This window comes from Hypomesus nipponensis, chromosome 8 (assembly GCF_054491055.1).
Source record: "Hypomesus nipponensis isolate SF chromosome 8, ASM5449105v1, whole genome shotgun sequence".
NCBI lineage: Eukaryota > Metazoa > Chordata > Actinopteri > Osmeriformes > Osmeridae > Hypomesus > Hypomesus nipponensis.
The window spans coordinates 7,495,180-7,520,659 of NC_140368.1; the positions used below are offsets into that span (position 1 = coordinate 7,495,180).

Here is a 25,480-nt window from a genome sequence, read left to right on the forward strand (position 1 = left end):
TGTGTCGGAGGAAACGGCTCCATGATGATGGATCTATAAGCAGGGTGTTTTTTTGCGAGGAGCTCTATAAACCACAGAGCGGGCTCACAGGGTGACGGGAAGCAACGCCAGGCGCCAAGCCCAGGTGATCATTTATCACGCACAGCAACACAATGGGATGTGAACACAATGCAAATAGCCGGGAGACAATTAATCAATGTCTCACGCTACAGTGGGTATGGTGTGCAAAGGCTCATGGGAGTCTGACTGAGCCTGTGCCAAGGATGATTCAGCTGAGTGCGGTTTGGCAAGGGGGTGGAGGGAGGTGACATATGTTTTAGGGGAGTAAAGGGGTGAAGGAGTGAGGGTGAGAATGATTGGGAATGAGAGGGTGAGAGAGCAAAGAGGTGGGGGTGAAGCGGACTGGATACAGGCGGAACATCGATATGTAGATAGTTATCTAAATGCATCTCTACGAAGACCTGTTGTTTTTTAAGCTTTAATGGAAGGGGGCGGGGGGTTACAAGGAGAGAGAGCTCCTTCAAAAATTCTGATGCAGCCAAGCGACGCTGAGGTACCGACACTGTCTCAGCCAAGTCTTTCACAATTCACTTCCGCTTTTAGAGAGTGACATCATCTGTCCTTGAAGTTCTAACTCCACAGGATACCATTGAAACTGCACTGGTACTTTTCACTTCCAAATCCTCTTGAACAATCTCACATTGTCTTCTTTTTGTGTGCTGTAAACATTTTCACAGACACAATCCTATATCTCGGGTCTATGGCAACGTCTGGAGTAGAACAATCGGTGCGAAATCCAGAGAAGAGATGCACTGAGAGACGCCAAAAAGAGTTCAGGGGCGGTTAAAACTTCATCTCATCCTCTTACAGGGAACTTCATCTTTTCTTGTTCTACAGTTTTCAAATGTTTTCATTACTGGCAGTCTTGCAGGGGAATCTACCATGGAGATTATTATACCAAGGCTTAGCCTGCATCGATCGCTGGGGCTGAACATGATATCCGCTATAGCCCAGGATAGACTGAGGGCATTTAGCTGCCGCTACAAGCCCAACTGCTCCCTCTTCAAGTTCCACAACAATGTCAGGATTCCACTAGACTCTCCAGGTTTCAGTCTGGCCACTTTCAAGTAAAAAGTATGATTGAAAGTGCACAAAAAGCCAGATCCATTTGATTTCTCCCTGCGTGACCTTGGTGGGCTGTTATGCCGTTTGCATAAATGTTTTATGTATTGTGTGCATACGGGACTGAGCAGAGGCATCGATCATATGGTAATTATAACCCCCACACTCGTTTATTAGTTCAGCCTTGTACAGGACCAGAAGAGCTCCCAGCACTCTGCCTCATCGAAAACAAACCACACAAACACTTTCTTTTATCATCTGTTATTTATGCTAACGCCGCGTGTGATACGAAATAAATCACAGCCCGAAGGGCGTGCGCCAGCCGCGCCGTGCGGTGTAACGGCAGTGTGGTATGGTTTAGATGTGTGCGTGGGTGTGGTTTGTAGGTTTTTCACGCTCCGGGGAATGATTCCTTGAGTAAACGCTTCTCTTTTCAACATCTAGGCAGCCTGGAAAAAAGCCTCACCCTAATCTGGATGCCTGTAAAGACTTAAACTGTCTTTGTTCACACTGTTCTTTCACAGATTTAAAAAAAGCAAACAAGAGAAAAGTAGTCCCACTCCAAACCAGCTTGATCTGTGAGTGATGCTCTTAATTGAAGCTGAGCAGTAATGTCATGGGAGTTTAAGAAAGGAAAACAAGAAGAAAATGAAAAACATAAAACAACTCCGATAGCAACCACCTCTCACTGTAATTACTCCCCCCTCACCACCACACACACACACACACACACACACACACACACACACACACACACACACACACACACACACACACACACACACACACACACACACACACACACACACCACCCCCATCTACATTGGAAATGTTGTGGACAGACCCTTTACCAGCCCAGTCCTTGGAGCTAGGATTCAGCTCCATGGTACCAGGCCCAAGCCCTGTGAGATGCAAAGCAGGGCGGAAGCCCAGGGCCCGGGGACAGGTTCAATTGGCGGGTGGCTGTTTTAGAGATTACCAGGACCTAATCTTCCCAGAGTGGGGGGCTAAGGCCTGGGGGGTTGACTTGAACAGAAGAATCTAGCCTCCGATTCTACGGCGGTAGTGGAGCGAGGGATGAGGAGAAAAAAAGAGAATGGGGTGATTGGATGAGGGGGATGAGAGGACGAGATCTTTTAATAACCTGCTCTGTCCCGCTAAACCCAGACAAAGGGGAGACTCCCCATGGAGCCCAGTTTCTCTCTATGGGGGTCTTCCTCTCTCTCTCTCTACCTCTCTCTCCTTTCATTTATTCCTTCATTTCATCTCTCTTACACATCCTTCAATGTGGGAATCTCTTTCCTCCCGACAATCAATCTTTTTATTCTCTCTCCCTTTCTCCTCAATCTTCAGTACCCTCCTTCACTCCCTCCCGCCCTCCGTACTCCCTCCCTCCTTCCCCCTATCTTTTCCCTCTCTCACCCTTGTTTTGGCTCTCTTATCTGGTCTTCTTTGGTATTGACTGCCTGTGTCGAACAGGCCTCGTCCCAGCTATCAAAGAGGAGCTCGCTGCTTCTCTCCAGGAAAAAGCTCAAGACAAACCCCCCAAGGTGTCAGTGTTTGCCTGGTTACTCACTGGGCTGCAAGATGCTTGGCTTCGCGGGGAGGATATACACACATTCATGGACGAAGAAAAAGAAGAAGCAAGGAGCCAATGCTGCATAACTGTCACTCCTGTATGACTTAAAGTGACAAGTGAGAAAGGATGGAGCGGGAGGAGGAAAAAATACTGAATATATATTGTACAATCTTACACTAGTATATATTGTGCTAATTCTAGATGAGAGGAGTTTTCTGTTTAACAGTTTTCTGTATGTACATATTCAATAGCGTGGATCTGCTCCATCACAATCCAGCTTATAGAATGTTCCAGTTCAAGGCTCTTGATTTGATTCAGTGTTAAGTTGCAGATAAGACATGATTGTCTTCTTTTCCCCTGGATGAACAAGGAACTCGAGGTGTAAATAGCCTGTGAAATAAAATAACCGCAGAGAAATACCAGGGGCTGTGGACCACAGGAATGTCACACACAGCCAAGGGGAATGTCACATGCGCTTTTGCTAAGGCTGGCCGAACTTAGGATCATGCATTAATGCTGGCTGCGGCTAGCTGTTTGCTGCTTACCCTACCTCTATAGCCGACAGCGCTAGTCCATAGGGCTTGCTCTTACCCTACCTCTGTAGCCGACAGCACTAGTCCATAGGGCTTGCTCTTACCCTACCTCTGTAGCCGACAGCACTAGTCCATAGGGCTTGCTCTCGGCTGTTACAGAACATTGCAGCGGGAAGCCAGCCTTGTAGGTAATAATGAAGCTAATACTAAACAATTTCACTATTTTCACGAATAAATTGGTTGGCAAGGGTAGCCAATTCCCAATCCTTTGCCAACCTGCATTGATGATAGCAAGAGTTGACACACATGCACTTTGTTGCTTTTAGCATCAGTTTAGAGTGTCATGATGCGAGTAATTGTAACAATAAACTTCTTTAACTAGGAAGGCTTGAGTCAAGGGCTGTGTTGTCACGGTGCCCTGTGACTGGTGCTGTGTCAGGTGTTTGGGATGGAGTTTATGCAATCGGTGCTGTTCCAGTGTTTCTGTTATTGCTGCATCTGCAGACAAATCTTGCAGCACATGACTGTGGCTTCACTTCCAACAAACAGTGATTCAGACACACCAAGGAGGACAGAAGAGATAAGCGATGGGCAGGGGGTATGGAGAGAGAGAGAGATTGTGAGATGAAGGTGAGGAGGAGAGCGAGAGAGCGAGATGAGGAGAGAAAGACGGTGAGGATAGTGGAGGTAAGGAGTGGGAATGAGTGGAGGAGAGATTGACTGCTAAAGACTCACCTGTATCAAGGTGAGGTCTTCCAAATTGAGCCTGAATAGGTGATTTCTGAAAGAGAGGGAAGAGAAAGAGAGGACATATGAAGGTGTTGATGGGAGCATTTTCTGTAAAAGGACAAGCTTGAGAAGATGAGGAGTGAACAGATGAGCACTGTGGCCAGGAGCTGTCCAGAGCTGTCTCTGCGTCATTTGGACTCCACTTTTGTCATTTTCTTTCCATCTTCTGTTCTTTCATGTTTTCTTACCCTTCAAGGCTGCTGAAACCTGAACCCCCAAGTACATATATTAGGTTCCAATACTTAACAAAAACAGCAGACGTCCTCTCTGATGACTTTGAAAACCTTTCAGATACAACAAACCTTTCAGATACAACGTGTTAGCCTACATCACCATAAACATCTATACTCTCCAAGATGCCCTTGTATCAGTCTAGCCTCAATCATTGTGGAGTAGAACATGAAACATGAACATCTACTATGGGAATACAAATCTTAAGACTAGACTTAAAGTCTCAATCCTGCAATGTCTGACAAACATATTTCAGCAGTACATCTTTGATTCAGGTGACTATTTTTTTTACATTTTTAAGCAAGACATGGATTTGGGGCAAAAATCTGATAGTGCCTGACAATGATTCATCTCTGTAATGAACTGCAGAGACCTTGTCTGAAACAGTGGTTCAGACTTCTGAGGAAGTTCCAGACATCACCGAAACAGCATCCTCTGGCTCATATATAATCTGTTCAGCGTGAAGGGTCTGGTCACATGGGGCCAGCTGGAGCTGTTCAGGGCAGAGCGACATCCTGAGCTAACCGGGGGTTATCTGAGGAAAGCGTTAAATGCAATACAATGAATGCATGGACAGAAGGCCACATGAATACAGACAGACCGACAGACAACACACAGACACACAGACGTGCAATGTGCCGATCTATCTTCTGAAAAGTGCCTATCACACAGAGCTCTATCCAGCAAGGACACTTTATGTTATTGACATTCTTATCGATCTCCTCTTCCTTCAATCACCCCCTCACAACTCTGTCCCAGACCACAGCCCTCCATACGTGAGCTCTGGCAAACTGGATTTAACAGGATTTCTAGAAGCGTCACCCGGACACTCTGTCTGATTTCTGAGTGCTGTAATGCCACATAAATGCAATCAGTCTGGACAGGATCATAAGACTAAGGCTCGCGGGCAGGAACACTGCTAAGGACACTAGGTGATGATGCGTGCACACACACACACAAACTCTCTCTCTCACACACACACACACACACACGCAGTTCAGATCGTTTTTCATCTTCTCATCTGTCAGTGTTCCCGGTTCTCCTCTCCCTCCATCTCCTCTCTCCCAGCTGCATTAGGACACTCCCAAAGCTCTGCTCTCCTCCTCTCTCAGCCTTGTCCCTCCAGCCTGCTCTCTCAGCTTGTCTCTTTTAAGTGGAGAGTTTGTATTGACAACCAGGGCCATTAGCAGAAGTGGGGAACAAATAAAATCTCTGGTCACTTTCTAAGCTCAGAGATGAGCATGTGCGAAAAGGAGAAAGAGAGTGAGTGAGTGAAAGAAAGAGAGAAAAGAAGGAGAGAGAAAGAGAGAGAGAAAGAGAGAGAAAGAGAAAGAGATAGAGAGAGAGAGAGAGAGAGAGAGAAAGAGAAAGAGAGAGAGAGAGAGAGAGAGAGAGAGAGAGAGAGAGAGAGAGAGAGAGAGAGAGAGAGAGAGAGAGAGAGAGCAAGACAGAGGGGAAGAGAGATGGAGGTCCAACCTTACCTGGCTCCCACTATCAGTTCATTCTGTCCTGGGTCAAATGCTAGCTGGGAATAATCCACCGTGCCTTCTGCCTTGAACCGGAACAGCCACGGCTCCATCTCTGCCAATCAGAGGACAGCAAAACACATGTTAGCCAATCAGTGACTGGGGCATTCTTATAGTCTCTAACAGTAAAGCATTAGTAACAAAGTCAATGATTAACGGAAGCTAAAAGAGACCTGTTGTAAAAAAGCCAAACATGTTATAAATGTCAATTTTTTTAAATATTTGAGCGTGTTGAATAGACATGAGACCTGTTGAATCTGGTAATGTACTGTTGTGTTTCCCAGTGGTGTTAACCTGGGGAAGAGGTTGCATGGATATTTGGAGTGGATGATCCTGGAAGTGTCGACTGGAGAAATGAATTTGACTTAGAACTCTGCTCACACACGCGTACACAGCTGGCGGTGACCTCGTGGCTGCCTGTCCTCAGATGGAGGTGTGCTCGTCGGGTGTCTGCAGTTAAATGCTCATCTGAAGGGCACAGTGATGTTACGCTCCACCTGCGCTTTCAAGCAGCGCCCTTCCGGCCCATTTCCTTAATCACTTCTGTAGCTCCCATTGATGTGTCTGGTCCACTTAGGGTGGGTGAGAGTGGAACACACTTACGAGAATGTTTGCTTTAGAGGGGTTCTGGGTGATTGTGTGCGTGTGTGTCTGGGAGTGTGTGTCTGTGCTTAAATGTCAAAATGTGAGGGTTGTCGGCAGTGATTGATGGAGCTAGGGGGTGTCGGTGCCATGACTTTGCCCCTAACCTTAAAAATATCCACTTACTGTACATACACTCAAAATGCCTGTCGCCATTGCGCCCTACCTATTAACCCTTGACCAATAGAATCGTAAGCCTCTAGGGTTGCTGAGCGACGATGAGTTTTCTCTTCAGTTATCTGATAGGTCAGGCTAGTGAATTGTTACGGGGATGCATATTCTCTACTATGCAACACATACCTGCTCTTTAGTTTCAAAACAAATTTGAGACTTCAATGGTGTTCAGTTTTGGAAGTCTAAAACCCTTAATACTTCCAGAGCTTTCCCCTCGCAGGCATGTTTGGTTAGATCGTGTTGTTCTGTTAAAGGTCTTCCCTAAATATATCACACATCAGAGAACTTCTAGGTAGGCCCGAGTCAGAACCCCCCCCCACACACACACACACACAAACAAACACACACACACTTCCCCCAAACCCAAACTGTCAAACAAAGAGATATCCAGCCGTCAGAAAGTCTTCTTATATGACAAACCACATGCTCCCTTGACCACATTAAAGAGAGAGCAATGATTTTTCTCCTGCAAACACAGGCTCTGAGGGTAAAGCTATGGGGACTGCACCCCTGCAGAGCGAAGAGCCGGGCTCCGCAGCTCAATTTCATCATGGAACAAACAGGACTATCATCGCTGTGTGTGGCTATGTTAGAGAACAGCTCAGGAGCTCTCCGGCCTGACAAGGCCTTTCTCTCTCCTCCTCTTCTATCCTCACTTTCAAGGGATTAACCAAAAGAACAAGTTTAAGTTAAAAAAAACATTCTGACTCTCAGGTTCACAGCTTATTCATTTTCATCAGCCTCAGTGAAAAATATATTTGGGGGGGGATCAGGATAAATTTCACCCCTCTGATTGCATTTTGCTTAATGGCTGGGTTATGACAGGGGCAAGGCAGGGTCATGACATGGGCTAAGGCAGGGTTATGACAGGGGCTAAGGCAGGGTTATGACAGGGGTAAGGCAGGGTTATGACAGGGGCTAAGGCAGGGTTATGACAGGGGCTAATCCAGGGTTATGACAGAGCTAAGGCAGGGTTATGACAGAGCTAAGGCAGGGTTATGACAGGAGTAAGACAAGGTTATGACAGGGAGTAAGGCAAATTTTGTGAAGTGAAGCCAACCCACTGAGAGAATTGATGGCAGCTATACTGAGACAAAGGACTAGGACGCAGTCATATTCATTCATACCTGGGACAGATGACTTTCCCAAGGCTCCGTGGCTTTAATGAGAAACAGCTTGAGTTGAATAAGGAGGACAGCGGGAACGTTCGGTCAGCTTTGGTGACACAGAGAACAGCCCATAGGAAGGCTGCTTTGGTAGAACAGTAAGAGTTTGTATAAAGGAGGATTGTGAAATACAGGAGGCTTCACGGGTCACCTGAGAATGTTCTAATTTCCGATTTTTCTGTTGAGGGGCAACATTGTGGGGGATGAGAAATAACATTTAAGAAGGATTTTAGGACTGTCAGCTCTGAAATAAACCTTCCTTTTAACCTCCATTAAAAACACCATTGAGACTAGTTCCAGTTTTACTATGTCATAAATGGGCTTAAGAAAAAACTCTTGAGTACAGTATCTCTTGAGTACAGTATGTCTCACTCTCCTCATGTCTCTCTCCTGCCTTTTAATAGTGCGTATCCCTCATGACTTGAATGCGTGTACGCTTGAGTAATCCTAATCATGCTTGTACTGAGGCCTGGGTGAGGGGGGCTTGGCCAGGGATAAAGTGCAATGGGGGGACAAGGGGTGGCTCACACACACACACACACACACACACACACACACACACACACACACACTTGGAGGAGAGAATCAAGGAGTTAGGTGTGTGGTTGTGTGGCAGAGTGCCAAGTTTAAACCCACACAGCAGAAGCCACCCCCGCCCCGCCCCCCGCCCTACACCACCTCAACCCCCCACTAAAATAGAAACAGGTTTTCTTCCTTGTCTGGCCTCATCACTCAGGCTTGCGTTGTTTTTTCAGGGTTTCGACACTGAGTTTGACACAAACACAAAAAGACAGCATACATAAATATTTACACCAGGCATCGGAGCCCACATCCCTCTGTACTGTAAGAGCCCTCAAAGAAAGCAGAACAGTATACTACAGTACAGTCAGAGCGGGGACAATGGTAACATGTGGTACCAATTGTGAGCTGTGACTGAACTTTCAGGATTAAATAGAGAGTACCACAGGGTGTGCACGCATACATGTATAGCCTGTAGTCTAAATGTAGCCTTGTGGTTAAAAAAAGAGAAAGTAAGAATGACAGCTATTCTGTCAAGTTGATTGGAGGAAATGATTTGGTTGTTTGCTCAGAAAATAAACACCTGTTCAACTGGGCAAACTAGCTGTGAAATGGAAACCATGTTGACTAGATGGGGTGAGGTTTTCCTGACTTGAAGGCTGTGCCCTTTTGGGTTATTTTGAGAAATGGAAAAAAAAGCATATTTTATTGTCCTGGTCCAGTGACTCAAATGACAGTGTTGTGGCAGAGAAAGACCTCAAGGCAGAGAGAGAACCATGAGAGACAAGCCACTCCGAAGCCGCAAATAAGTATGCAATAAAATATTTAAATGTAACGTGCACTTAAGAGCTTTACCGTTTAAGAGGGAAAAAGACAAACATTTAACAAGATGACCTAATGTTCTCAGTTTGCAGTGTAGGAGAAGGGATAAAAGCGTCCCGGAGAAAGCACAGGAAGAGCTTTAAATTGCGGAGGTGAACAAAATACATTCTAAAACACAACAGAGCCAGGGACACAGGAGTTACTCGACAAGGAGCCGAGGACTAGGCACACAAAATGCTGATGTTTACGTAGGCATTTAACAATGGACTTAGCGAGGCTATGAAAAACAAGCCCCCACAGGACCAATTAAAGCACCACGGTCTCATCGAGCAGATGTTATCAGCTAGCGGTCTTTTTGATGTGGCCATTTGTTTATGTTCCTCCTCCTCTCACTGCTGCCTCTCTCTAATGATGTGGCTGTCCGTCAGGGACGATGAAAGTTTAAGTCTGCTTGGTGCTCTAGAAGCAGAGCGCCTGATTGGCCGGGGTCCTCGGAGACCAGACCTCCTGTCTCATTCTCACTCACACGCCTGTGTGATAACAGTGTTCACACCCACGTTAAACACTACTGAAAAACACACACACACACAGGAATGGCTGTTAAATAGACTTTCTTCAGTTCTCTCCGGAGATTTGTGCCTTGGATAACTTGACTATTCCCCGTTCAGATCCAACAACGTTAAAAGCATCTCAGATACAGGGATTAGGTCCTGTTTGTAAAATGTTTTACTGTCGACTGGTTTTATGCGTGAACATACGTTATATTGTTTTTCCACAGGCATAAATTCTACCCTGACTGTGACTTGAGGGCGCTCTGCAGCTACAGAGCATGTACTTATTCTAAAGAGCAACCTTCTGTGGACCACACGCTGACAAAGCAGCAGGAGCCTCAGAGTCTGAGCTTTGTAGAATACGAAGTACAGTACGACACGCGGTGGTACTGTATAGTGGCAGTTATTTCAGCCCAGTCTGAAAACCACCACCCTCGCTGGGCTCAGCCTCATGTGGGGCACACCCTTCCCTGACCTAGGCCACAGGCAGCGCCTTCTAAGGGGAGAGGCTGGGCGAGAAGGGGGAGAGGGGGGCCGGGGCCTAGCGGTGTTGCACTGTGTGTGTCAGTGGTATTGCACACTATCGGGGACCTGTTCACTCCAAGTCCAGAAGCTATTTATTAACAGGATTGTTCAAAAATAGTCATTTTGGTCTAAAACAGACAATAATGCAACCTTAAAGCCATGAGGCAGGTGGGAGAAAGTTGGGGAAGGATGATGGGGAAGGATGATGGGGGAAGGATGGTGGGAGATGGTGGGTGGGGGAAGGATGATGGGGAAGGATGGTGGGGGAAGGATGGTGGGAGATGGTGGGTGGGGGAAGGTGGGGGAAGGATGGTGGGGGAAGGATGATGGGGAAGAATGGTGGGGGAAGGATGGTGGGGGAAGGATGGTGGGGGAAGGATGGTGGGGGAAGGATGGTGGGGGAAGGATGGTGGGTGGGGGAAGGATGGTAGGGGAAGGTGGGTGGCGGTACGATGCCTCGGGGGGGGGGTCTGTATGAGCCTATGCATGTCTGTGTTTGTATACTTGATGTGTGCGTGCCTGATGGTGGGTGTGTGCATGCTCGTGTGGTTGTGCAGGACTGTGTGTACGTCTGTGTCCAGCGGCGGCATCCAAACGATGACTCATGGATTCAGTGTTCATTATCTCAAGAAAAAAGGCTGAGTCTGGCTGGTAATGAAAATCTTCAGCTTTAAATACAGCTCGGATAACAAGGCCTTAGTGTACATTATGCTCGCCTAAGCTGGGAGACTCCAGCTGCTCTAACACTCCGTCATAATAGCTGACTTATTAAAACATTGGCAAGGAGGTTAGGACCTCAATACTTGTGCAATACAATATCTCAGAGAAACCAGAGAGCTGTCTTTCTGTGGTAAACTGAGTTCACATTGTTATGATGAACAAGTACATCTAATGAAGATACTTTTTTTTTGAAGACATACTCTCCAGTCTGAGATTTATCGTAATCTCCTCGCTCTGTGATCCCTTTGCATGGCTGATCAGTCCCCAAAATGTCTTATCTGCACTTAATTAACTGTCCTGGACTTCCAACCATGCTCTGGCTAGTGGAGCCTAATGAAGCGAGGAGGAAGGGAAGCGGTGGGCTGCAGATGATGCGGTTGGTGGGGTGCCGTCCTATCATCTGGAGCGTGGAGTGCGTGTTAGGCCTTACCCGGCCAGTTAGTGAACATCACCACGCTCAATAGACTTTGCAGAGGGTAACCCAACTAGCCATGATCTAACAGGACTGTGAGTGTGTGTGCGCCTGTGTGTCTGTGAGCCTGTGAAGACACACCCATATGTGTAAGTGTGTGTAAGTGTGTGTGTGTGTGTGTGTGTGTGCAGTGACCTTGCCCTTCCACTCAATTACACCCCAGACAGAGTGCTATATGATTAGGTGACTTAAGCTCCAGGGGGCGGAGGTGGTGGTATCAGGGATGGTCTCTGTGAATTAAGCTTTGTTGCTGGTGGAGAGAATGGCATGGATTAACTATTGACTTTTTATTTTTGGTGAGATTTTCAGAGTGACATTGTAGCTTAACTGATCAATACAATAAATAAACAGTGACTTCAAAGCAAGATATTGATTACAGGGCCTCTGGATATGATGGAAGACTTCAGAATCTTCTCAAAATTAAGTGGAATGAAAAAACTGTAGAGGAGGAGTTTGTCTGTTTATGCCATGAAAGGGCCTTGAAGGAGAGTCAGTGAGACAGTCCACACCAGCAGTACACTGAGGAGGTCCAGATGGGTAAGAGTGTGCTGTATGTGTGTGTGTGTGTTTTTGTGATGACTGACCCCTGTGTTTGTGAGGATGTGCTTGTGTTCTTGCATGTGTGTGAGGACATGGAGCTGTGTTTGTGAGGATGTGTGTGTGTGTGTGTGTGTGAGGACACTCACCTGAGTGGGAGATGAGCGGGTGTTCTGCTTTGTGGCAGGGCGACTCAGGCAGCAGCACCGGCCCTCTCCTGCCAGCAACGCCTCCAGCCCGCAGGACCAGCATGCACTGCAGCAGCAGCAGTGCATGCTGGGTAAGGGGGCGTACCATGGGGGGAGGGGTGGGCTTCACTCACTCCTCCTCAGGCCAGAGGCCAAGAGAGACACACCTAGAGAGAGATAGGGAGAGGGAAAAGAGAGAGAGATGGTTAGAGCTCATGTTGAGCTGGTGCAGCTGCCGTCTACCTCCCGATGACCCACCCTCACCTCACACCTCTCCCCTTTGAACCCACGCACATGAATCAAACTGGTCTCCGCATTCCCACACTTGCAACACACATCTGCGCGTGTGCGCACGCGCGGGTGTGTACAGTCACACACGCTTGTCCTCATGGGGCCACTGAAAAACGTGGAGCTCATAAAAGCAGGAATTCCCTGACTCTGTGCTGCAAAACGATTGGATGTGTTTGGCGTCGACCCAGGCACCAAACAGAAAGAGAGCTCCTCTCTGTGTAATGGAAAGCACCTGTCATCTCGCACAACCTTCCTCTCCTTTTACTTCTGCATGACTTGCCACATGTCAGTCTTCTCTCCCACTCTTCTCGCTCTTTCATGAAGTTGACAGTTTCGCCTGCTGTTTATCTCCGACCTTGCTATTCTGTCTGACAGTCTTTGTGCTTCCAAAGGGGGCTTGCCTCCCTTGTATGAAGGCCGTTGAGTTATTGTTTTATCTCAGTATTGTTATTATTCTGACAATCGGTATGTTGTTTATCAGGCACATGCATTGAGAACTGCATGTCTGAATGTAATTATCTCCCAGCCAAGTCTTTCTACTGAAACACACAGAGGCAGCATGCCGTGGAAAATCAGCATGTAGACAGAATATTGATTATTGCCATGGCTCTATTCTGCCATGACAGTCTGTGTGAGCTGACTGTATCTCTGTGTGTGTCTGTGCTTAGATGGTATCGGTTGGGTGGAGACTTATGTCTGAGGCATGCACACAGATATCCTAATGGCAGCATACCATGGTCCCACCGGATATTTTGAGCACACTCACAAACGTACACACACACACACACACCAGCATAGCAGACAGGGTCCGGAGCCAAGGCCGTCAAATTGAGCCCCTGCTACTGACCGTACTCCCACTGCTGGCTGCTCCACCCGTGACCTCCTGTCAAACTAGCCCCCCACCACCCTGCCTCACCCCCACACCCCGCGACCTCCCCGCCCAAGAGACCACCAGCCCAAGATCCCCACGGTCTGCTGCCAGGGTGTGCCCAGGTTCCTAACTTTGGTATTTGGCTTGCAGTGCAGGAGGCCCAGGCAGGGCGGCGAGAGCAGGTACAGAGAGAGGAGAGTCTGTCAGTCTGCATCAACACTGAAGGTGAATCACCACCACTCTGTCTCACACACTGTCACACCTCTCTCTCTTTCTTTTTCTATTTTCCTCCCTCGCTCCCTTTCTCGCGCGCTCCCTCAACAATCTCTCTTTATGTTGTATATTACTCTCCGTCTTTCTCTCTTTTTGAACCACAGACACACCAATACTCCCTCATGGTTTCAATAGCAACATCTACTATAACAAGCCATTAGCCAGACATGGACACCATACCACACACAGTGTTCCCAAACTAAACATGGCTCTAAACAATACTGTCACTTAACTGTGTTCACAGTCCGTGTATAAATGTGGGGGCCCATCTCCAGCAAGCAGACACAGTGTCTCAATGAATGTACTACTGTGTCTATGACATGACGCTACACGCATGAATAACGCAGAGTAGAGTGGAGAGGCTGGTCACCCTGTCAACACACAGTACTGTACATGTACTACATCAACAAGCACAGACAAAGTAAACATACACATACACAAACAAATGTATAAATGCACACACACACACACACACACACACAAACACACACACACACACACAGAGCCATCCACTTTTCTTCATTGAGGGTGGTCTTTGGTGTCAGTAAGCTAATCAATGGAAGTGTCCCTTCAGAAATAAAGAGAGAGGATCATATTAACACTGCTATTGATTGTGTCTGAGGAGAACTCCATGATGACTGCATCACACTCTACAATGAATTGGCTCTGAAACAAGCAACGACTTTGTATTCACACACACACACTGCTCCCACTCCCCCCCCCCCACACACACACACAAATGCTCATCAGTCAAATGTGAGCAGCATAACACTACTCCATCTGTTCAAACACACACACACACACACACACACATCTACTCTGTCCACTCTGGTTGACCAGACTGTCTGTAAAACAAGACCAGACTTTGCTTTGTAGAAGAATTTGTCGGACAATACCAACCTGCCTTTTCCAAAAGCCTGTTCAGAGTGGAGAGGGCAGATTCTCATCACAACTCTGGTACACAGAAACAGTCATTTCAATTTGGATCTGAACACAATAGCCGGTAGCATGGATTATACAAACGCACACACAGGCACGTACACATACACACACCGTTAAAGTGATCTTCAGTGCGTTAAGTAAACATCCATCCCAGCATCCTTACCCAGGTGTTCTGCGTTGGTGTCACAGAGTAAACATTTACTGGTCCTCTGGCCCAGAATATATTTCACTGCTACCAAACTCTTTATCCCCAGCTAAGGTGTATACTTGCTCAGACAGAACGCCGTGCCTGTGTATGCTGCAAATATGTGGGTGTGTTTACACTGTGTCCCTGTGTGTGCTCATGTGTATATGTTTGTGTATGTGTGGATATATCCCCACTGTGAGATTGAATACTTCCCATAACATTTTCTAATGCTGACTTTCAGGGCCGCCGGTTCTCAATCTGTTCCACAAACAGCGCCGGGGCGGAATAAACATGGGAGCGGACGCGAAGTGACGGCCCACTCTCAGGATGGCTCCCAGATTCCAATCTGTTTGGCTTGCGCCCGCTACGCTCCAGTCTCTGGCACTGAGACACTGGGCTGATTTTGCTCTGCTCTGGGTGTGTGGGCGGAGAGGGACAATGTAGGAAAACTCGGAATGAACATGTGTGTGTGTGTGCAGGTATATGCATGTGTGTGCAAACATGTTGAGATGGATGGGGGTCTAGATATAGAGAAAAAATGCTTATGTTTGGTCAAATATATGGAACATTTCACTCAACACTTGCAGTAAAAACACTTTTCACATTTTGGGGCAGATCTCTGCTGACATTTTTCCTTCATTTTCTTGATGGGTAAAACTAATGTATTCTAACACACATATTGTAGAGCTGTAGCCTGTGTACTGAGACTGAGGACTTGAAGGGCTTTTCTGGACCAACCTTGGGTTTCTTGACCACAACCACAACTTTGGTTACATTGGAGCGAGCACACACACGCGCGCGCACACACACACACACACACACACACATGCACACACACACATGCAGAGACACACAAATAGCAATTTCAGAGCTGTCCCACCCTAACTCTCCAGAGGTTCCCAAAATCCAGCTGTTATTTTTCGCTTACAGTGCCTGTGTTTGTGTGCGTGTACAGTGTGTGTGTATAAACAGCACCTGTGTGTGTCTGCATGCATGTTAAAATGACAGAAAAAAACATCACTGTCACAAGACACAGAAATCCCATTCTGCCAAAACATTGACACGCGCGCTCTAAATGCGATACAGTGTAAGCAATTACCACAGTAACCTTGCCCTCGCTCCCTACCTCCAAGGTGACTGGAGTTGCTCCAACACAAGGCGGGACTCAAACCCATTACAGCAGGCCCTGCAGGAGCTGTTGGCTGAATAACGATCCATGCTGAACGACACCAGGCTCAGGATCAGGCCTCCACACCAGTTCAAGGTGAGACAGAAAACACAGGGAGGACCGGGAAGTACGGTACAAAAGGACAGCCTCGGGCAGAAGGTGTGAACTTTCAAACACGTTTAAGGTTCTCTGGGGGTGATCACGAATATGGGTTATAGATTTTTTTTTTCGTTTTTGTTGGGTTTGTGTTTCATGTGTTAAATAATGAAACCATCTTAATATATCAAGGGATCGTTATCGAGGGATAAAAGTGAAACAACAATTGCATTGATTCAATGTGTCATGCTTTGGCTGCGAGAAAAAGCTCAAAATTATGTCTGACTTGGGTTTGAAGTCAAATTCCCCATCTTTTTGGCGTTTCACTAACATTAGGATGCTAATGCCCAAAGTATCAAAAGATTTCTGGTACATCAAAGACTTGTGTTCTCTGTGGGGTGTTGAAACAATGTGACACCAGGAGAGTGACAGACATCTGATCAAGGAGGAGCTACGCACACACACCGTAAAGATTGTCTTGCGTACCAAATCATTTGCCAATTAAAGCTTGACGTGAAGAGTCCATAACTTGGACAAAGCTATCAAACAAACACACACAAACACTCACACACACACATGAAGGCACCCACACACACCTGGTCATACAGTGATAAGGGCTGTAAACCCCGGTGTGGAGGGATGGTGACATTTTAAAAGCTTTAATTACATGCTTGGCTAGCGTGTTCCGAGTGTCTCCACAGCAGGAAATTACATTATCACAGGCCGCAGCTGCATACAGGAAGTAGCTTCCGACCAGATCCCCCTGCTCTTTCCCTCCATGAGATCCTGCCTGCCACCAAGCCTGCTGTCGAAATGAGAAGATACAAGTAGGATAAGACCAGAGGCCAAGAGTCTGGTCAATAATTGGAAGTGTAAAGGTTGAGATTAGAGGGGCAATCTAAGTGATTCATGAATGATCCCGGAAGGCAAGGAATTCCTTCTGGATTTAGCTATATTTAAATTTGGCCTGAACACACATTGCAAGTCGAAGGACCTCAAAGTAATTTTGCCCTTTTTGCAGGATGTGAGCTCCATGTCTGCCCTACAACAAAGGGAAGATACTTCATTCCCAATACTAGACCAGAATCTGTTGTGTGCTTTTGGCATTGTTTGTATCTGAAACAACCAATCCCAAAAACGTAGGTGATCTTAGGATCGTAGGAGTTCCCAGGATATGAAGAAAACATACACATACACAGACAAAAAACAAACCAATCCCAACTCCTATATGCATTAATGACGCGTGTCCACGGCAGCCTCTCTGAGCCCTCAGGACCCGCAGACGGCCTGGGAGGCAGACTCTGAAAACCTGAGAAGAGCCATCGCATCGAGTTCCAGGCGACGCGAGAGTGGGATCGTAAATAAGCACTTGGCTCCTCTGGAACCAATTAATCACCTCAGGATGTCTGTGTACAATGGCAGAGAGTTATGGCTGTAATGAGAGGGAGAGTAGGGATGGGCGCTGTCTTAACAGGACAGAAAAGCACAGAAAAAGTGGTGATTGTGCGTGTGTTTGTGTCCCAAGGGCTCGTTAGAACAACAGATGAAGAGGGCTGGTTCTGGTGAAACCAGACAGAGCCTGAAGGCATCCGATATGATCAGGTCCCAACTAGACCAAACAGATGTGGGGCTCTATCTCTCTCTCTCACTCTGTCTCTCTCTCTCCTTCAGTGTCACTGTCTCTCCGTGTCTGTCCTTCTCTGCGTGTCTCACACACACATTCTCTTGAGTCCCTCTCATTCAAGCAAGATTTTTTTCACTTTTGCTTACTGGTCTTTTCTTTGGCAGAAAAGATGGGTCTGCAGTACAATGTTTCTCCTGACACAAATGTACACTATGTCATCAGTAGATAGCCTACTTCATCCAAATAACGAAACCAATTATTTTTCCTCTGTTTCATCCATGGTCTATGATTTTTCACATAAAAAATGACCGACTGTTGGGCTTATTTACATCTAGCAAGGCAGGGAAGAGTGAAGCTAACTAGATCATTCGTGCAGCATCTTTGAAATTCAACCCATTTAAACAGCGTCTTCTTTAATGGCAGGACCGGGTGATTAGGCTTCTGTTGAGAAGCAGTAAATTGCATCTGCGATTTTTCCCCAGGAGGGAGAGGAAAAGCTGTGTTTGAAGTAGCACAACAACCCAATGTTTCTTCTTCCACCAATGCTGGGGAGAATAAAGACTACACAGGAGAACATGGAGGGGAAGAAGGTCTCTAAGGAACGGTGTGCACATAGGTCCAGATGAATGGGTTCCACTCATACATCCGAGTCCTGATAACTGCTTTGGTGGACTTGGTATTAATGTACCACCACGTCGAGCTGTGATCCATCTCAGTATTTCCTCCAGACATGGTGTCTTTAATCCTCTCTGAGAGATTCTTCTCAGGCCCCAAACATCGATATAGAACCTAATGGCTGAGTTTATCCTTGCTTGGCTCTACAGTCAAGCTGATTAGCCCCTTCAACAGTCTATATCACGACTGACACCCCACATCCATCCTTCCATCCATCCATCCAGGCAGTTATTGGTGGTCGGAAGCTGAAAGCTGCACCACACACACATGCTTCATTAATAGCTGTCATTAGTGACAGGTCCAGGACCCAGGCTATAATGACATGTTCCTTACAGAGCTCATTAGGGGCTCAGTGCCGCAGAGCTGGTGGTGTGGGAGAAGGTCGTCCTGGTTAGCCAGCAGGTGTGTCATTGGAAATGTCAGAGAGAAGGTCAATAGAGGAGGGTGGGGGGTTATTGGGGAGCGTGGAGGGGTTTCGGAAGTAAACGAGGTGACAGGGAAGCCGGGGAGGTTGGAATGGGGTTTAACATGCCTGCAGTGGGGGTCTATGCCCTGGAGGAGACTTTAGCACTGAGTGTACTTACGTTTTTTACCACAAACAGGTTTTAGTTCCTCACAGCCACACTAGCTGGACTCCTCTTTGGTTTCTACTCTGTAAAGACTATGTTGTCTTTATTTCATACAGTGTATTAAACATACAGTACCGTATATCACATAGGGAGACAGTGAGGTAGATAGACAGACACATGCATACAGACAGCGTACAAAATATGACTGTGCCTTCATTCAGTGCTTTCAAAATCACATCGTTTGTGAATATTAAACCTTTTTTAAACAACAGACAACTAATTGTTAGTCTTCAGGGGTGAAGTGCTCCTTCCCCAAAACGCAGGCAGAGGAAACGAGACGATACTAATTGAACCAAAATGAGCTTTTATCAGAAACAGAGCTCGGTGGTAATGTTCCGTCTGACACTGAGACAAGTCAACAGGGAGGAGAGGGAAGACAGGCTGGGCGTTTGTTTTGCCTCCCTGTCTGTCTGTCAGAATAACAAGCTCCACTAAGACCTGAACAAAACGGATGACAGGCACTCTATCTGCCGAGGGGGGACCTGCCACAGAGTCGTATCAAGCCAGACCGTACAGCTGTGGATGACTGGGAAGAACTACCCCTGACTGTTAGTGTGTGTTTTACATTCCGGCAACAACGGCAGACAACAAAGGCTGCTCGATGATGGATCAAACACACACAGACATGCCCACACACGCACATCCACACGCACACACAGACATTTATGGTCCGACAACTTACACAGACATGCGCTACAGCATGTTACAAGGTGCGGAGGCACACTCCAGGTTTGGGCAGCTGCAGGCTTGGGTCCTGCTTTAATGACAGGGTGGAGCATCCCAGCTTATAGGCTGTGAAGGGTCTCTTCCTCTGACCTACCAGACAGCAGTGTGTAAAGCCACACCAGGACTCTGAGCTGCAGGCCAGTCACCCGGAGCAGTCTGGGATCAGGTGGGCAGCGAACAACTTCCTCGCTGAGGATCCACATCCGACAGATGCATTTGATAGGCCGTGCCCCATAGCAGTCTCCAGGCGTTGGGGTGCGCACGCGTTCACACACATACAGAAACACATGGTCTAATCCTATTACTCAGTCACTCCACAGTACATCAACAGAATTTCACCGAACAGAACAACTATGTTGGCGTGCTGTGTGGGTGCGTATATGTATGTGTGTGTGTGTGTGTGTGTGGGGGGGGGTTTCTATATAGTCTGACATGTCTAAATTGGGCTCCCAGCTAAATATACAGAACTGTCCAGCTGACCTAATCAGCTATGTCTTTGATGGGCTTGCTTCAAAGGAGGATGCCATCACTTTTAACTTTGAAGGATTAATTCACCAGCTATCTTTAGCTCTCCATGCCCTATATTCCCTTGGAGAAAACGTAGAAAAACAACAATTTTCCAACCGACAATGCATATTCATCTAGCAACAACACACCTAAGTAAGTCTCAAGATTCTGCCAACCCTGCCTGTTCGACTGACCTAAATAGGCCTAAATTATGCCATAAATTAATTTGTTGTTCACAGTGCCGCCTTATGATAATGATTATGGGTCGGCCTGTTCTGTTAACCCCTTCACCTCTGACCTGTCTGGATGTGTGGTCCCTCTTCTCCTGTCGGCTACAGTACTAAGTCCATCTGGAGCAGATGTTTCTGCCGTGTGTGTGCGTCTTCCTCTTTGTCAGTATTCAACAACCCTGGAGTGTGTGTGTGTGTGTGTTGTGTGTGTGTGTGTGTGTGGCAGGGGGGAGTAGATCACTTTAGTATCAATTGTATCACTGTGATTCAATTGATACTAAAGTGATCTACTCCCCCCTTCCCTATAGCTATAGATGGCAACAACCTACATGTAAATGAAGACATACTGACATTAACCAAGCACAGATGCAGGTCATTATGATATTACCAAAAGCTAGAACAGACCATCAAGGTGTTCCACATGCCGTGACAGTAATGAATACAGGAGGGTGACGGCTCCGAGCTGTACTGTACTCTTAAAAGGCACAGGGACAAAGACGTGGAGGAGATTTATGAGTGCGTGAGCCCGGCCATGTCTCGTAACTGCTGCGCTGCTGCAGGGTGATTCACAAGCTGCGACCTGCCGCACGTCTGGGGCTGTATTTTAGGAGCTGCCGTGACGGTCGGGCTGTCTGGGCAGACATTATACGGAGTAATGACTTACAGACACACGTTGACCCACTCTCTCTCTCTGCTTTTCTCTTGCTTTCTTTCCGTCCAACTCCGGAGAGAAGGGAGGAGGGCAGAGTAGAGAGGGAGGGCCAGGGGAAAGGAGGAGAAGATGAAGAGAGGGCAAGGGCCATACAGGGTAATTAAAAAGAAAGGGGTGTGTGGAAGGCAGAGGTGGAGAATAAAGAGGTTCGATGAGAAGAAAAGGAGTGTGGGAATTAAAAGAAGTGTAAAAAAAGAGCAGAAAGTTGAGGAGATGGAAGGGGGAGAGGTGAGTGGAGAAGAAAGGAGGGGTGAGAAGGGGAAGAGGGAAGAAAGTTGAGAGAATGGTGAGAGAAAGAAACAGAAGAGGTGAAAGGAGAAGAGAGCTTAATGATGTGAAGAGGGAGAGGAGAGGCTGGGAGAGGAGAGGCTGGGAGAGGGAGAGGTTAGGAGAGGGAGAGGTGAGGGAGAGGAGAAGAAAAAGAGGAGAGGAGAGGAGAGGGGAGGAAGAGGGAGAGGGAGAGGAGACGAGAGGAAAAGAGAGGAGAGGAGAGGAGAGGAGAGGAGAGGAGAGGGGAGGGGAAGGGAGGGGAGGAGAGGAGAGGAGAGGAGAGGAGAGGGAGAGGAGAGGAGAGGAGAGGAGAGGAGAGGAGAGGAGAGGAAAGGAAAGGAAAGGAGAGGAGAGGGAGAGGGAGACGGAGACGGAGACGGAGACGGAGACGGAGACGGAGAGGGAGAGGAGAGGAGAGGGTGAGGAGAGGGAGACGGAGAGGGAGAGGGAGAGGGAGAGGGAGAGGGAGAGGGAGAGGGAGAGGGAGAGGGAGAGGAGAGGAGAGGAGAGGAGAGGAGAGGGAGAGGGAGAGGGAGAGGAGAGGAGAGGAGAGGAGAGGAGAGGAGAGGAGAGGAGAGGAGAGGAGAGGGGAGGGGAGGGGAGGGGAGGGAGAGGGAGAGGGGAGGAGGATAGAGGAGAGTATGGGAGAGGAGAAGAGAGGGAGAGGGAGAGGGGAGTGTGAGGGGAGGCTGGGAGAGGGAGAGGAGAGGCTGGGAGAGGTGGCCTTCCTATAAAGAGCACCTGGGACGCCCATAAAATTACAAAGAACACATGCCATAACACAAGCCCCTCAAACCTCCCCACGAGGGTATGTGTGTGTGCGCTTGTGTGTGCATGTACGTGTCAAAGTGTGGTCACCTAACATCCGTCCACGTGGTAATTGAATCGGGAGAGGAAAACATAGCAGAGCAAGGATTGAGGTGGACAGAAGCAGCTGGAAAAGCACAAATGTCTTGGCTCAAGGGAATGGAAAACCTCCAGGGGAGAAAGGAGACTTTGGAAAAGGCTTGACCTGGGACGCTTAAACCCCAGGACGATCACAGTCCCTGACTCTCCAGGGCTCCTCCATGAGTCTATTTCTTCAGTTTTTTCACGTTGAAAAGATCTGAAATGTTCCAACAAAGGGGTAAATATTCTAAATTTACAGAAACAAACATCCCAAGAAATGTATAATACCTAATCCCTAATAGGACGCGTCAGTAATAATCCAATTGTCCTCCAAAAATGTAAGCAAAGTGAACTAGTGCCCTCATTAAAACAGGCTGTGTCTGTTCAATTTTGTCTCAATAAGAAAGCATTTAGCTGTGAAAGCGCTAAACCATTCTGTCTCTCATAAGGGCTGGAACCAACGGGATGAAACACCCCATATTGAGTTGTGAGCCAGCATTCACAGCCGTCTGTTTTGGACTGGTCTCGGCGCTAATCAAACAGCGAGCCTTATAATGAGGAAATGGGCTGTAAAACTTTGCGAGTGGCTGCTGTGTATGTAATTCTACCCAATTTTAGGTGGATGGCAGGGCGTTAATTTGGTTGCAGGCATTAACAGCAGACATAAACAAAAAGCTGGTATAATCAACACCCAAAGTATATCTATCAGTGGATTTGGGGAGGTGGCACCAGCGCCTGAATAAAATCTTCTGCTCCAGTGGTGTATGTGGAGTCTAAACTGGGCTGTAGCCGTAGGTCTGGAGATGATCAATAAACCTGCAGAGGGAACCTCAATATCAGCCTCATGAGCCACTCCACCCTGCTTGTTACTGATGAAGGCAGAGTTTCCACATGCACTTTCAGTAGGCCCAGCAAGGGGGCAGGGGTTGTAAGGCGAGTTGGGTGGGTATGCATGGGGGGGGGGGGGGGGAACATGTGTTTGCCAGGTGCGCTCCGCTCCTGTCTATCCTTCCTACCCAGTCAGCTCTTGTCCACCAGATCTGTGTTCACTGTAAAGTCTAAAACATACCTTGGCACCAACCAGGACTGCTGGAGCAGAAATAACAGTGACTACTTCCCAAACGGCACAACTCCTGTCTCCATTGACCTGGTACAAAGGCAGCCATTGTGAACTCAACCCCTGTTACCTCTCTCACCCTCGTTAGCACCCTTCCAAGCCCCCCACCTCGAGCCCATAGCCCCTCTCTGCCCCGCCCACCTAATTAACAGTCTGCAGTCCAGGACTCTCCAGAACTATCATAATTGCTTCCACCACTTCTTGGACGAGCACTCGTTAACACCAATCCTACAGGAAAGGTTCTCCCAACAGCCCGTCATTTGGGAAATTTCACTCCATAGAACGTGCATGCTCAAGATGCCTATTATATTCAGAGATCAACGGGGAGCAACAAGTACAAAAGTATCAAGCATCAGCAGTGGAGAGTGCGAGAAGCCAAACTCACTGATTACAGCAATTACCCACAGTAACCCAGACAAGCGTCTTCTTTTTGATGGAGTGACTCACAAAGACACCACCAACCTAATAAAAGCTATCCATTGGTCCCAAAGGTCTCTCTTTCATCAAACAAGGACAGGGGTACAGTGGAACCTGTATTTGCCTGGGCAAATACGTTATAATTACGATGAGCAGGGTGCGACTCTCTCTCCCTGTCTCTCGATCCACTGATGATACTGAAACCAGGGTTAGGCAGCCTGCCAGCATGAGAAGACCGGGGGGGCCAACCTCGCTGGTGAGGGCAGAGCACATCATGACCGCTACTGCCTCTGACGTTTGACCTGTGGGGTTGTCTTTAATTACCCTACACCCTTCAAGGGGTTGGAGGGGGGGGGGGGGCACAGACACAGTGATAGGGGGAGGTAACAGACGGGTAGAGAGAGACAGGAAGAGTCATCTTTAAAATGACTTTTATAAGCTTTACTCAAGGCTCAAAATCTTGGCTGTCCAGAAACTATTAGGGGAATATTCCTTACACAAATTCTTATCTAATCTCCCCATGAGGAGATATTAAGTAATATAGAGTCCTTTACCAACACAATAACCCTATACAGTACATGATGGGCAACTTGATTATCAGCTTCATCAGCGATAGCCCCAAGCTGCATGGTGTGTCAGTCTGATATTGCTCTCTCCCTTTTCTAATCTCTCTGTTCTTAAGTCAATAGAAAGATGTTAGGAAGTGAACAAAAAACGCTTCCTCTCCTTAACCTCAGGGGGGCTGAGGTGTGTGTGAGGGAGGGGGGGGGGGAGGAGGAGCAGGGTGGAGCGCGATCACACATGCCCGACCACAAGAAGACAAAAGAACAAAGGAGAAACCCAGCAGCCAGCAGCCAGCAGCCAGGTGAGACACAGGGCTGGTCATCGGGCCCGGCCGCCATTTCTAGTGACACGTCCAGGTGGCAACCCCCCCCACATCCCTGCAGATGTTTATCTGCTGACGGTGCACCCTTCTTTGTTCTGTGAGGACTGTGTTCAAGTAGGACAGCAATCCCCAAATTACCATCAGCTGAATCCGAAGTTGAATACGTTCATGGGCCTTGTCCTGATAGTAGTTATTTGTGTAGTTATTTGGGTTGTATTTCCATCTTTATGGGTGATGGTGTAGCTTGACGATGAAATCACACACGGTGCTTGGGCACACTGCCACCTGTTTACCAGGGCAACTGAGGGTTAGGGTCAGGATCAGGGTTGGGCTTAGGGCAAGGGTCAGGGTCAGCGCTGTGAGAATGGGGAAGGATGGAGAGTGTGTCAGCCTCCGGAAGGAAAACATGGCCTGATGAAACCTGAGCCTGTGTTTCCATTGGCTGTGTGACCCCTGCAAAGCCAACATACTTCTGAAACTGCAGGCCTGTGGGAAACAAATGAACTATAAATAGTCTGCTTTTCGTCAACACCCCCCCCCCATCCTTGTGTCTATCTCTTAATCTCTCTCTTTGGCTGTCTCACTTTGTTTCCCTTCAACGCCCCCACCCCCCCCACCCCCTCCCACACCTTCTCTTTCAGATCTCAGCCTGCATCCTCTTGTTGAAAAGACGTTTGATGCCTTCACCAGTCCACAAAACAGCTTATTTTTTGTGTGTGTTTGCATTTGAATAGAGTCTAAAACTGTGTGCTTTACTCACGTCATCCCTCATGGCCAACAGGACTGGGGAGTGGAGAGTCCTGGTGGGGGGGGGGGGGGAGATATCCTATTTTCTTGTTTTTACAAAGGGCAGAACCAGAATGCTGCATCTGTAA

At 47.6% G+C, this 25,480-nt stretch overlaps 1 protein-coding gene across 2 annotated transcripts in view; it reads right to left on the bottom strand.

Moving 5' to 3' along the window:
* Positions 1 to 25,480, bottom strand: part of sema5a (sema domain, seven thrombospondin repeats (type 1 and type 1-like), transmembrane domain (TM) and short cytoplasmic domain, (semaphorin) 5A) — a 76,955-nt gene that overhangs the window by 45,170 nt on the left and 6,305 nt on the right. Inside the window, exons 2-4 of one of the 2 annotated variants that reach the window (XM_084703743.1) lie at positions 12,058 to 12,263; positions 5,736 to 5,835; positions 3,970 to 4,015 (exon numbers count right to left, since the gene is read on the bottom strand). In XM_084703743.1, the coding sequence (XP_084559869.1) occupies positions 3,970 to 4,015; positions 5,736 to 5,835; positions 12,058 to 12,205 (294 nt within the window). In that variant the 5' untranslated portion in view covers positions 12,206 to 12,263. Of the gene's footprint in view, positions 1 to 3,969; positions 4,231 to 4,627; positions 4,790 to 5,735; positions 5,836 to 12,057; positions 12,264 to 25,480 lie in introns of those variants that run through there. The other variant, XM_084703744.1, reaches the window with a different exon arrangement.